Source organism: Meriones unguiculatus, chromosome 6 (assembly GCF_030254825.1).
Source record: "Meriones unguiculatus strain TT.TT164.6M chromosome 6, Bangor_MerUng_6.1, whole genome shotgun sequence".
Lineage (NCBI taxonomy): Eukaryota > Metazoa > Chordata > Mammalia > Rodentia > Muridae > Meriones > Meriones unguiculatus.
The window spans coordinates 100,993,349-101,006,759 of record NC_083354.1 but is presented as its reverse complement, the minus strand read 5'-3'; the positions used below and the strand labels follow the sequence as shown (position 1 = coordinate 101,006,759).

The following is a 13,411-nucleotide window of genomic DNA, read 5'->3' as shown; positions in this document are numbered from 1 at the left end:
TACAATTAAATTATGATTGATAATTTTATCAGCACCCTAAGTATACCATGGAGCTGTGCACTTTAACAAGTGAGCTTTATTGTGTGTGAACTGTATCTTTTTAATTTTATTTATATATTTATTTATTACAATTCATTCACGTTGTATCCCTGCTGTAACCCCCTCCCTCCAACTGTATCTTGATAAAGTTTCTCTTAAAAAATAAAAAAGACCAATCCTTTATCTGAAGTAATTGATGTGATTTTTATTTCATTGCTTCATCACAACTTTACACAATAATTTTATCTCCTTTTGTGTTAATCTGCATTATTGTTAGAGCAATGAGATACAAAATAGTTCACTCCTGGCAATGGTTGGGGCAAATAAGTTTTATTATGAAAAGCCTAGGTGTATACCCCACAGAAGCTGAGGACTACTGGACAGGAAGTGATTGAAAGGCAATTTTCAAGGTGTTCTCTGGAGCCCTCTCTGGCAATGAGCAGAGCATGTGGTATGCAGCTTCCGTCTCTGCTTGCTGTTTATTTGTTCAGCTTCTGCATCCTATAGCCTGGTGAGAGGGCCATTGCTATAAAGGTGAAAATTGAAATTAAGATGAGAAATTAAGAATAGAAATTAAGATTAAGCCATCCATTTTATGCCAAGAAGCCTGGTCCCCTCAGTGAGGAAGATCTAGCTCTTTTGCCATAAGGCTTACATGAGTCACTGTCAGCAAGAGCAATGTTTTCACCTGGCTTCAGACTGTATTCAATTTATTTACATAATTATCTCACCAACAATTCTTGGTCCAGGCAGAGTACACCTGTAGTGCCAGGCACTCAGAAGGCTGAGGCAGGAGGATGGCTTGATCCAGAAACTCAGGGCAAGCCTGAACAACACACTGAGATTTTATCTCCAAATACCCCTCCCCCAAATCAACCCAGCTTTGGGGCCATACATTTGTAGCCCTAACATACAAGAAGCTTGGGGAGGGAGGTTGCTGAGAGTTTGAGGCCAGCACAGGCTACATAACAAGATAACAAGACTGTTTTAACAACAAAAAAATTACTTAAAATAGTCTAGGACCTCCCCTATCAGTGGACTTGAAGAGGAACATGAGAGGGGATGAGGGAGGGTGGGATTGGGAGGGAATGAAGGAGGGGGCTACAGCGAGGATACCAAGTGAATAAACTGTAATTAGTATAAAAATAAAAATGTAATAAAAATGGTCTAGATGCTGCTCTCTCTGCTTTGCTTTGCTTTTGTGCATAAGAATGTACCATGGTTGATAGCTTTGGTGGAGAGAGGATCACACAATACAAAAGGGATCCTGCCACCATCCCTGGGCATCTCAGTGTTTGGTTGGTTGGTTGGTTGGTTGTTTGGTTGGTTGTTTGGTTGGTTGTTTGGTTGGTTTTTTTGAGACAGGGTTTCTCTGTGTAGCTTCGGCTGTCCTGGACTCACATTGTAGACCAAGCTGGCCTCACAGTGATCTGCCTGCCTCTGCTTCCCTGAGTGCTGGGAGTACAGGTGTGAGCCACCAAGCACAGCTGGGACCTCAGTTCTTCACTCTGTTCAATGAAGAATTCTACTCTGGGACTGCCAGAGTCCAGTGCTAAAACTCCATTTCCCAGGCATCCCACACTGGGTCAATCCAAACCCTTCCTAAACATATGACACCCAAAAGCCTTCTCTCAACAAAGCACTGACCTGTAACTGCTAACCTAAAACTGAGGCACTCTCCTGTTTCACTGCATCTGGCTTCACGCCTCACGCCCTTAGATCTGATCCTTTGTGCGTAGTGGATTAAGCAACAGTTCCTGGAAACTGTCTCACACAGATGACTGATGAGTCAAGGCGTGGCTGTCTCTCTCCTCTTGCGTCTGCAGCCGAGGCAGGTTAGCTTCCTGATTCCTCCAGGACATGAGAGTGTAGGTAGAGCAGACTTCTCAGGCTTTACAAGTTCAAGTCAATTCTTTCAGGTTTTTAAATGTTTCTATCACAATTACTTCTTCTGTGTGTATGTTCTCATGTGCACCCACACGCATGCAAAGGACACACGTGTGTGTGGACGTCAGAGGAAAACTTAGAGGGGTCCCTTCTCCCCTTCAACCGTGTGGATCCTAAGGATGAAGCTTGAGGCATTAGGCTTGGTGGCAAGTGCCTTTACCTGCTGAGCTGCCTTGCCAGTACTCAAGCGAATAATTATTACCTTTATTTCTGGCCTCACGGCTGAAGACCATGGGTTTTCAAGCCACAGGCTTCGTTTGTAACTGCCCTGGTTGTTGATCATCTGAGAATCTTTACACAAAATATTTAAGCCTCTGACTCTTTGTCCTTGCCTTTACAACTATCTAACAGAGAAGATGAACTTAGAAGAAATAGTCTGTGCTATGGTGTGGATTGTGCATTAGGCGCAGATTCCCATGTGTTGGTGGCTTGGTCCCAGGCTATAGGCTATTAGGAAGGGTGGGACTAGGGCCCAGTGAGAGGGAGTTCGATCACTGGAGGCTTGCTCTTCAAGGGGATTTGAGCCCTTTGATTACCCCTTTTCTCCCTTTGTTCCTTTGCCCATGAGAATAGCTTTACTCCAGTGCACACACCCTGCCCCAATATCCCACCTTACTACAAGGCCTAAGAACAAAGGAACCATTCAGCAGTGGACTGAAGCCTCTGAGACCATGAACCAAAAAATCACAGTCTATTTTCAGTATTGACATTTATTGTTCATCTCTGGTTATTATCAACCCAATTTTTCAAGTAGGACATTGCTTTCTTAAAGATTTACTAGATAAAAAATGTTTAATCCTAATATTAAGTAAAGTTTATATTCATTTGTCTATTCTTGATTTAATGAGATGGAGTCTTGCTGTGTAGCCAGGCCTATCCTCACAATCCTCCTGGCTCCTGAGTGATTGTATGAAGCGTGTATGACCATGCCAAGGTCCACCTGGATTTAGTGTGACTGGTTTTCTCCGGCCTTTTCTAATAAAATGTTGAGAACATCTAACTTGCAGAATATGATCTAAGAAAAGAAATCAAACCGTACAGATTATGAAGAGCTGGTTATGCCTCCTTCAGAGAATTGTATGCCCCTTAGGTATTCTGAACAGTGATTATTGGCATGAGCTGGGTGCTATCCACTGTGTCAAGGCTGTAGTAAGATTTAGGAAGATGACTTCACTAAATCGGGTTCTCTTTACCAAAAAAGAGAACCTTTGCTTCTCTTCCCAGACCGAAGTCTTTGTTACTGAGGTACATACAACCCTTGTTGCTAATCACAAAATTAATTTCAAAATTCACAGAGGTGGTGTCAGAGCATTCTGTCCAGGTGCAATCACTTGTTTTGTAACACTTTGCTTACGAATTCCCCAAGATGAGAGTGGACCTTGAACTGATTAGGACTTTTTTAGCCTGTCTCCAATGTTAGGTGACAGACCCAAGTGGTTTCTTAAAATCACCCCAAGCCTAACATGACCCCACTGCAGACACAGCAGCCTGCTCTCCATCATGGCAGCTTTCCACAATGTGGCCGTGTTTGCAATGTTCTCCGTAACATAGCTGACCATTTAACTGAAGCGTCCCTGAGTTCTAAAGGTATCTTTCATGGTCCACTCGAACATGACACTATGCCCTAAAGCGGGCATTTCTGGATAATCTTACGTATCAGTACGGTCAAGATCACATTTAATTAGGAGAGTTATGCTATGCTTGTTAAGAAGGAGAAAAGTCAGTGTAAAGTCCTCTCTGAATTGCCGATCCTAGCTGTGCATTGTGTCCCCTCTCACGGGTTCCATTGCTGGATTGTCACTCAGCCACAACTTAAAAAGTGGGTCACGTGATATTTATGTGCAAGTAGTCATAACATTTTACTTGTGGGTTTTATTCAGACAAGGTTAGTGGTTCAGATCACAATCAGAGAGCACCAAGACCATGAGATGGAGTGTTCTTACACTCTCTGGTACATACGAGTGCAGGTGACATTATTCACTGAGCTTTCCTAGAAGATAGAAGGTAAAAGTATTTCAGCAAAGCCTATAAATTTGACACCTAGAAAATATTAACTAAGTCTTATCCACATGCAAGAATTCTGACAAGTTTGAAGAGTGATCTATATTAGATATACAGATAGGTACTGCTTATACACACATTACCTATCCATAGCGGGTCTGTATTTACGAGGTATGCATTTACTTATTTAGTGGAGTGACAAGACAAGGGATACAGTTTGGAATCTGAAGCTTTTATTTAAGGATCTGAAGGCTCTACATCCATCGAAGCATTTTTGTTATCTTACACACTGCTCAGTTTTTAAATACGTACCCTGACTTACATGAGTGTAGCATCGCATGGTTTTCAGAGAACAGACCAATTCACATGGTGTTCAGTTCTCTCAGAAAGCCTTCTGGGAAGGTCCTGCCTACCACTTAAAGAATTCTGAGTCATAGGAAAGTTACCTGACATGTCCAAAGTTCTCATTTACAGAGATAAAACCATAGAATTTGACTCTGGTGTTTTTAGATTACTTAATAATCGCTACTATAGAACCATTGTTTGCATTACTGGCTAAGTCATTGCAAGAAGCTATAATCTTAATCCTGCCCTTTGTTTTTCTCAGTACAGAGCTTGCAGTTTTCCTTTGAACTATGTGACATTATGTCAGAGATTGCCAGAGATAGCTTTCTTTTCTTTTCTTTTCTTTTCTTTTCTTTTCTTTTCTTTTCTTTTCTTTTCTTTTCTTTTCTTTTCTTTTCTTTTTTTCATTTTGGTGCTTATAGAGTCTGGGATAAGAATCATTGGCTTTCCTCCCCTCTAAAAGCAGGAGGGGTGACCTGAAAAGCCTTGCTGAAGGAAGGAGAAAGGATTAAAGTGGGAGTTGGGGGGAGGGTAAATTGGCATTCAACTGTTTACGTACTATTCCAAGCACCTCCACACTTTCTAGCTTTCTGTTTCCTGGTTGATTAGATGGGCTAGTGTGCCTTACCTCACGGGATTAGAGCAAGGATTAAATTAATAACAACGCAGGATGCTGTAGAAACACATGCTTGCACTTACTTGTGTTCATTCTTTTGTACACTGAGAACCACTTCAGCTTCACACCTCTCTAACTTGAACTTTTTTTTTCTCTCTTAAACAGCGAGAAATCAATTCTGCTCCAGGGCAGAGAAGCACAACCTTTTGTCGCTGCTGAGACATTTATTGCACAAGTTTGTGCTTGCTTTCATTTGTGTGTGAGTGGGAGAGCCAGGGACCTCATTATTTTAAAATCTTTTTAGAGCTTCAACTCCTCAACCCAAACACATTTCAAACTCTTGGGAAGATATGGTTCTCTGCAAATGTTTCCTCTCAACTTTTATAAGAGAAAAGAAGCAACACTCATTTTCTTGCTTTCCGGCAGGCGCTTGTCCCCTTTCCTGGTAGATATTACAGGAGTCAAGGAAAAACGAAAGGCCACTCACCACCATCATTTTCCCATCGACCAGCCTTCTGCGGATTGTGGCTTCTTTGCCATCCCAGTCCTGAACTTGAACCAAGGAGCCGTTTTCTAAGGTTACTGTACTCTGTAAAACAGAACCAAATTCAGGTCGGTGCTTTTGAACACTGATTGATGTCTTAGAAGGTACTAAATAACTCTCGTCAGTTGTGACACTGTGGATTTAAGAGCATATTTCAACATTTTGTTGCAAAACCTTCCCAGCAGCACTTTGGTGGATGATTCTTCTGGAGAGGAAAGATTTAGAAGAGTGAAAGTAATACCTTAAGAAAGTGAAACTTTATCTTTTACTGTCTGGAGACGGTCTTATTTTCATGCATCATAAATATCAGTTTCAACAACATGAGATTAATTCAAAGTCCCAATGAAGCTTAAAGGAGAAAAGTCCCCCTTTTTGTTCTTACCCAACAGTATTTCCCAAGGTTTCTTTGTTTGTCTTGATTGCACTTCTTTTAAAAATTTTATCACAGATATCTCAGATGTCTTTCTTAATTGTTTCAAGTCAAAATTCTTTCAATTTACATGTACTGGCATTTGAAGTCTCATATTTACTTAGTAACTCTCTAACAAAATGATATACTTATTCCTTTATTGAGAATTTTGCCCTTAACAGTCCTCTACTGAGGTCATTCATTCAGGCCGATAGGACTTGTTGGTAAACTATCAAACACCAACCACTAGGTTCTGTAAAACAGATGACAAATTCCATTGTTGAGATGGTACAATCTAGTATAGAGAAACTGATAACACAATAAATACAGGTAAAACATGTATTATAAATAAATGCTGTATTTCAATTGGAGGTAAGATGCAAGTAAAAGTTATGTGTGTCACTTTCAGGCTATGAAAATGAACAACCCAGAGTCTATTTCTCTACCTTGTTGATTGAGGTGACCACACTTGTAATGGTGCAGTTACTAGGAAGAAGGTATTTGAACCTCCTTTGGCCTGGGTCCCTTGAAAGATTAAAAACCACAAAAATTCTTACACCCACACACACAGACACACACACGGCATGCACACACACCTCATCTCTACCCCAATGCTTCATATGTATTCTGAGTTAGAAATAATTCTCCATTGTTTTTAGCCATTAAGAACATTAGACTCATTTGTTCAGGGTCACAACCTCATCCATATCAGCTAATTCAAACTATGCTCGTTGTCAAATTGTAGGATGCCCACACAACGGAAAGGGGCACTTTTGGTTCTGAGTGGGTTAAGTACTAATTTGGGTAGCTCACTCTCCAAATAGGGTCCACTGAGCATCCCGCCAGGTTCAGTGTAGGGGGTGGAGGGAGGCTGAGCAGCAGGAGGAGAACCTTCTGAGAGAAGAAAGCAAGTAAGGATGTGTTTGTTTTTGCTCTGCTCTTGACTGGATGTGATGAGACTAGCTGCCTGAGTTCCTGCATTGACTTCCCTGAAATGATGCACCATAAATTGGAACCATGAGCCAAATAAACCTTTTCTTGTCTAAATTCCTTTTCATCTGGGTGTTTATCTCACTGTCGGAAATGAAACTAAACCAATATAGGTCACACCTCCCAGGGATAAAATACAATACAAGAATCCAAACAGATGGTAATGTATATTTGCTTTCAACATCTTTAGGTTTAGTATTTAGGCAAGTTTGTCTAAGAAACCCCTGACTTGTATGGTTGCCATTGTTGCCTGCTCCGATATTTTTAATTGGCATCCATGGGCAAGCTCTCTGAAGATCTGATGTGGGCTTCACCTTGTTTTTGCGGCCACGTGGTGTGATTTCTTCAAACTCCTCTCCCAGCTTGAAGGAAATCTCATTGTTTTTAAAGATGCTTTTGGTTTTGATAGTGATCACATCTCCATCCACACTGATGGTCACAGTGGGTTTTGCCAGGCAGCCCAGTTTCCTGTTCGCTCTTCCTACTCCTAGATGGAAGATACAGAACAAATAGTGTCATCTGTTGTTGGCTTCAAGGACACTCATTCTATTTGTATAATTCTTTCCTAAGGAAGAAGTTTCTGCAACAAGCAGACTTCATGCTATATAAATTTGAATACCCATTTTTATTGTATTTATTTGTTTGTGTGTAGTGAATGCGTAGATGTGTATGGGTTTTTTGTTCTCTATTACACTTTTAATGTTATGCATTTTGTTATTAAAAACTTAACAAATAAATGAAAACATTACACGTCAAAATTCACCAGACCCAAAATTCATTAAATACAATGTTATTCACCTTTCTTTCCTTCTCATATCTATTTCTTGTAGACTTTAATGTCAGTACATAGAGACATATAGTTTTCTGCATGTGCATCATTTTCTATGAAATGCATATGCCAAAGTTTATTTTTTTCTATCCCCCATTGATGGCTGATTCTTTTTTCTTTTTCTTTCTTTCTTTCTTTCTTTCTTTCTTTCTTTCTTTCTTTCTTTCTTTCTTTCTTTCTTTCTTTTTTGCTACAAATAATGCTTCAGTTAAGAGTCTTGTGCATACAGTTTTTGGTAGTACATGTCAATAGAAATAGAATTCCAAGGCAACACTGTCTAGATTTCTGACAGTTGACTTGAGAAAATGTTATAATGTGGGTCTCGTGTTTCCTGAGGACATATAATCGTGGCATATATCTGACTGGACAATAGCTTCTAAATTAATATACTAAATATCCATAGACCTTGTGGATATTGCCTTATATGCTGAGGGGATTCAGGAGGTGTGCCGCACGAGGACTGTATGGAGATTATCCCTACGGTGAGCAGACCCTCATTGTAATCACAGTCTGCTCATAAGAGAAGGCAGGCAGGTGCTTTTCCTTCAGAGGGGAAGGAAAGCCTCCTGACCTAAATTCAACACCAGAACCCACCACAATGTGGGAGGAAAGAAGCAAGATCCCGCAAAGACGTCCTCTAACTTCTACACAACAACATGGCGCATGTGCTCACACAGACGTCCTGTACACACATAATAATGTGGAAAATTAGAGGAGCTGGATTACTCTTGACTCACATACAGCAAATCACGTACCATCAGGGTATCTTTTGTACTGAATATGATGAACACATAACATGGCTTACCCAGTTCCTTCATATAGTTTTCAAAATTTTTACAAGAAATGGATTTCCATGTTCCTTGAAGCTGGTCCACCATCACCTCTCAGCGAAAACGCCTCATATGAATGCGTGCATTGGTGTTCTCTGAAACGGGTTTGGACCTGCTTTTAATAGAATTCTGAATAGAGAAAACTAGGAGGGAAAAATGAGGAACACTTTAAGATTTTCCCTTTCTGCCATCTAAATGAAAAACAAAACAACAACAAACCTTTCTACAGCACCAAGAATGCGCTGCGGTAACCTGCAGCAGGATTAGCCGCAACTAAGCCAGCACTAGTGGGGGCGCGGCTACTTCTTTTCTCCAGGACTAGCCACCTTCACATACCTGTGTCTTCTTATGCCACAAGACTCCTGTGCTACAGGTGACTTGTAAAAAAAAAGGCACCATGCTGGCTGGCTGGCTGGTGATTTAATATTCCTTCATAATTCTTCTTGATAATTTGGACTAAAGCCCAGAGATTATGCATACACAGTGCCTGACATTTGAGACTAGAAATGCAGTCAAGTTCAGAACAACCATTATATGCTACTGAGCGAAAGACTGTAACAAAAATGATAGGAAAGAAACTATGTTTTGCAGACACCTGGCCCAGTACTGATCAGCTTAGGCTTGCCTTGCTCTGACGGCACCAACATTCTTAGCTCCTTCATTCCGAGTGCTGTCTATTCTTTCCAACCTTGACTGGAACAGTCTAATAGCTAGAAGTATTTCCACTAGCTCAGAATACAGGACTGTAAACACGGAGAACTTGACTCCAAATGGCAATCCAAAGGACAAACTCATCCTTACATGCCCCCAGCCCCTGAGGACTTCCAGGGGAGTTCTAAGCAGTGCTTGATTATGTCTATAGGTTGGCATATGGACGTTAAGAAATGTGTTACAAAACTTTTTAAGACAGGAAAGGTGGTATATGTATGTTTTGTAACTCCCATTAAAATGTTCAGTTTCCAAACCCTACAACAACTGTGAAGATACTTAACCATGTCAACTGTTTTCCTAACAATTTATTCAACAAACTTAAATGAAGCAACTAGTGTTATTTGCCTAAGAAGATTAAGAGACAATGGACACTATTGACTAAATATCGTGGTAAGAAGAAAATAATATTCTGGTTGTTATTTTTTTTCCCCGAGTTAAACAACCTGGCATCATGATTTATTTATGTAAAAGTATAAATATTGTAACTTTATGACCACTCAATAGTAGCCACGAGTAATCGGCAAGAAATTACCTGGAGGCTCTCAAATACAAGACATTAAAATTCCTATGATGAACGTGCTTTTACCAGTGTTAGCTGCAGAGTGTCCCTCCATCATAAGGACACAGCTGGCTGAAACGTCCTTGAACAACGCACCATGGTGGGATGATGTTGCTCTGTGCCCAATAACTTAGGCTTTCAGAGGTGCCAGTGGCCGAGCCATGACACAGAGTCCAGGCTGACTTCTGACTCTAACACCTGACTCCTCTAGTGATGAGGCAGCATCCTAAGGTCAAGCACTAGCCAAGCTTCCCTGGCAAAGCTGTTCTGTCTGCTTGGTTGTTCAAGCGGTGGATGCCTTCTGGTGGTCATTAATATGAGTCAAACACTGCATTGCATTCTGCACCAGCCACGCCTGCCTGCAGCTCTCTAGACCATCCTCCCAAACAGCCTATGCTATTAGTCTATCTGTTACTGTATCTGTATTCCTGCCCCAAGCCACTGCTCCCTCCACATGAAAGAGGTGACAGATATACCACTTTGTCCATGAGAACAGTTTTCCTCACTATTTCTTAAGCCCCTCACCACTACTAAAGTAAGAAACTATTGGCCATTGCAACCCATCCCCAACACTGAGCTGGCTAATGCAGAAAGCATGTTCAGGCTTTTCAGCCCCTTTCATTGGCTATACCCCTCTCCATATTTGTAGGTGCTATCTGAGGGTGGGAGGCTTCTGGTATTGTGATAGGTGACATTGGAGTCAGGGCTGCTTGTTTATGGGATTACCTGGTGACTTTGAGATTTACTAAGCTTAATCTCAGATGCACAGTCTTGTAGTATATTGCTGCTCCGCCTGCGTTGGGGCAATGACTCTACGGACCTATAGAATCCAGCTAACAAAGGGTAGCTCCATCCCCGTGGCGTCCTCTAGTTCAGAATTCCATTGCCACTCGACTCCATAACACAGGAACTCTTCATTAAATGGCACATATGTCTGTGTTGCTGATGGGTGCCCTGCCCCAAAATATCAGAAGTCCACCTGGTAATGCTCCCATATGCACACATTGGCAATACCGTCTTCTCCCTATCACTAGCATCCAGCATCGGAGGGTCTGTCGATCATGTGGCTCCAGTGGTTACTGTATCCCAACTTTCTGAGTATCTCCTTCAGGCATGCTGCTCCACCCAAAGCAAGAAGATTGTTTCATCTGCAACATAGTCTGGGGAACATTCCTTCATCGTATCACCACCATGAACCGAAGGTTTCTATAGAAATGTTAGAGGAAGAGGCAAAATACAGCAATTCATATGTTTAATGAGATTACCTTACATGGCTTTGACTAAGCTGAACTCTTCAACTCTACAAGAGTAGAAGAACACTCAATAAGGACCAATTTTGAATTTTATTTTATTTTTCGGAGAGAGGATTTCTCTTTGTAGCCTTGGAACTCACTTTGAGTCAGTTTGAGGCTGGCCTCAAACCCACAGAGATCTACCTGCCTCTGCCTCCCTGAATGCTGGAATTACAGGCATGTGCCCTGCTCATCTTATTTGTTAATTGGATGTGTGTATCCATGTGTGGCTATGTGCACATGAGTGCAGGTGCCCTCAGGGGCCAGAGATGTTGGATCCATTGGAGACATGAGTTTCAGGGAGTTGTGGGTGCTAGGAACCAAACTCAGATCTTCCAACAGAGAAGTATGTCCTCTTTAGCACTGGGCCATCTCTCAAGCCTCAGGATCATGTTCTGGTTTTCTCTGTTTTGCTTTTGTTTTTGGTCTCACTGTATAGCTGTGGACGGCCTGAAAATATCTATGTAGACCAAACTGGCCTTGAGTGCTCTGAAATGCCACTGGGATTCCGGGGGACATGCCACCACACCGAGCGAGCTCATCACCAACGTCAGCCGCCTCACTCCACACTGCACATGCTCCAGCGTGTTAGCCTCGCCTTTCCCATCCTTTCTGACACACAGGGAGGGAAACAGCGGATGTCCACACATTTCAGTCTCACCTGGTTGTGTAACACAGCCCTGGGACCAAGAAGTAGACAAATACTGTCTGCTCCACAGAAATGCAGTTTTTGATTACCCTTTCCAGTCTTTCTCGGTTGGGAAGGAGAAGAATGACCAATTGCTGTCTGCAACTACGCAACAAGGGTGTGCTAGTCTGTGCTAGGCAGGTACCCACCAAGCACAGCCAGCCGTGGTTCTGGTAGAGTCTGAGTTTGCAGCACCCTGTGGTCATCCTCCAGGATGTGTGTGGCCCGTGTGGCAAGCTATCACAGAGGTATGTGCCGCACACTGCTGTCTGTGTTCTTTGGCAGCTGCAGAGTAGCGCGAATGTCTGTCACTTGACTCTATCATTACAAAATGCAATTTTAATTCTGGTTCTGCTGGGAATCAAGCCTGGCGTCTTAAATACCATGGGCAGATGTGTCCCCATTGAGCCACACTCCTAATACATTATTTGATCTACTATTATAGCCAGGTCAGGAGAAGTAGTGAGGCTGGGGAGATAGCTGAATGTGCCATCTGTCTTTTTTTTCCTTCAGATTCCCTTCATTTCAGTGAACCAAACTCCATGGCAACCTAGAAGAGCGAAGGAAACCTGGCGGCTGCGTGATCCCTCCTGCTGATATGCTCCTGATTTCCTCATAAATGATGTAACTTCTGGACTGATGGGATACAGCTCAACACTCTACTACTAAGGAGATGAACATCTTACTATCCAAGCTTCCAGCTTTTGAGCATACTGAATTATTTCATCTAAGCAATTTGAAGCATTTTAGAGCTAAACAAGGCACAATACACAATACACACGTTAGTGCCTACAGAATGAGAGATCCCCACACTGTCTTTCCTTCTACAGGGGGCTTACAGGAGACACACAAAATACTCCCAGCATGATGAATGATTTGACACTGTAGTAAATCTCCCCATGCTTTCATGTGAATGCCTAACAATGTAACAAGAAGCTGTAGAATCGGGATTTTTATTGCTCAATTTTTTATTGAATTATTGGTTTGCAATATTCATGATATCAAATGAGCTTACCAACATGAAACTTTTTTGTGTGTTTTTGAGAAATGATTTCTCTGTGTAGCCTTGGCTGTCCTGGATTCACTTTGTAGACCAGGCTGGCCTCAAATTCACAGAGATCCACTTGCCTCTGCCTCCCAAGTACTGGGATCACAGGTGTGTGCCACCAAGCCTGCCTAATATGTTTTATATTTTTAACTTTTAAACTATATTTGAAACATGAGTTTGTTCAAGAGAAAGCCACATTAGGATTCTTTCTTTTAAGTATTTATGAGAGGGAATGAAGAGCAGGGTACCAGTTTATTACACTCCAGAGAATGCAAGACTCCCAAACCATATACGTTTTCAGACATAATAAATAGCATCACTGGGCACTGGGCAGCAGCTCCCACAGCACAGGTCACCAACTGAGTTGGAGCCACTAATGAGTGATCCTGAGATTTTATGCAGACGCCTGAGCAAAGGGGAAAATGGTGGAAGGAAAACAAAGTTCCTAAAATCTGAAAAAAAAATAGCATCAAGACTATGGAGAATAAAGGAGAAAGCATGAGAGAAAGATGAGGTTGTCTTCCTCTCACTGGGAATAGATGTCTGCTTATAGTAAGACAGAG

The 13,411-nt window shown here is 41.8% G+C and overlaps 1 protein-coding gene across 1 annotated transcript; it reads right to left on the bottom strand.

The window, feature by feature from the left end:
• Positions 1-3,880: 3,880 nt before the first annotated feature.
• Positions 3,881-8,598, bottom strand: Fabp12 (fatty acid binding protein 12). The gene is given in 4 exon segments (XM_021645660.2): positions 3,881-3,976; positions 5,436-5,537; positions 7,206-7,378; positions 8,526-8,598. Coding segments are annotated over 4 exon segments (444 nt in total).
• Between the last annotated feature and the right edge of the window lie 4,813 nt (positions 8,599-13,411).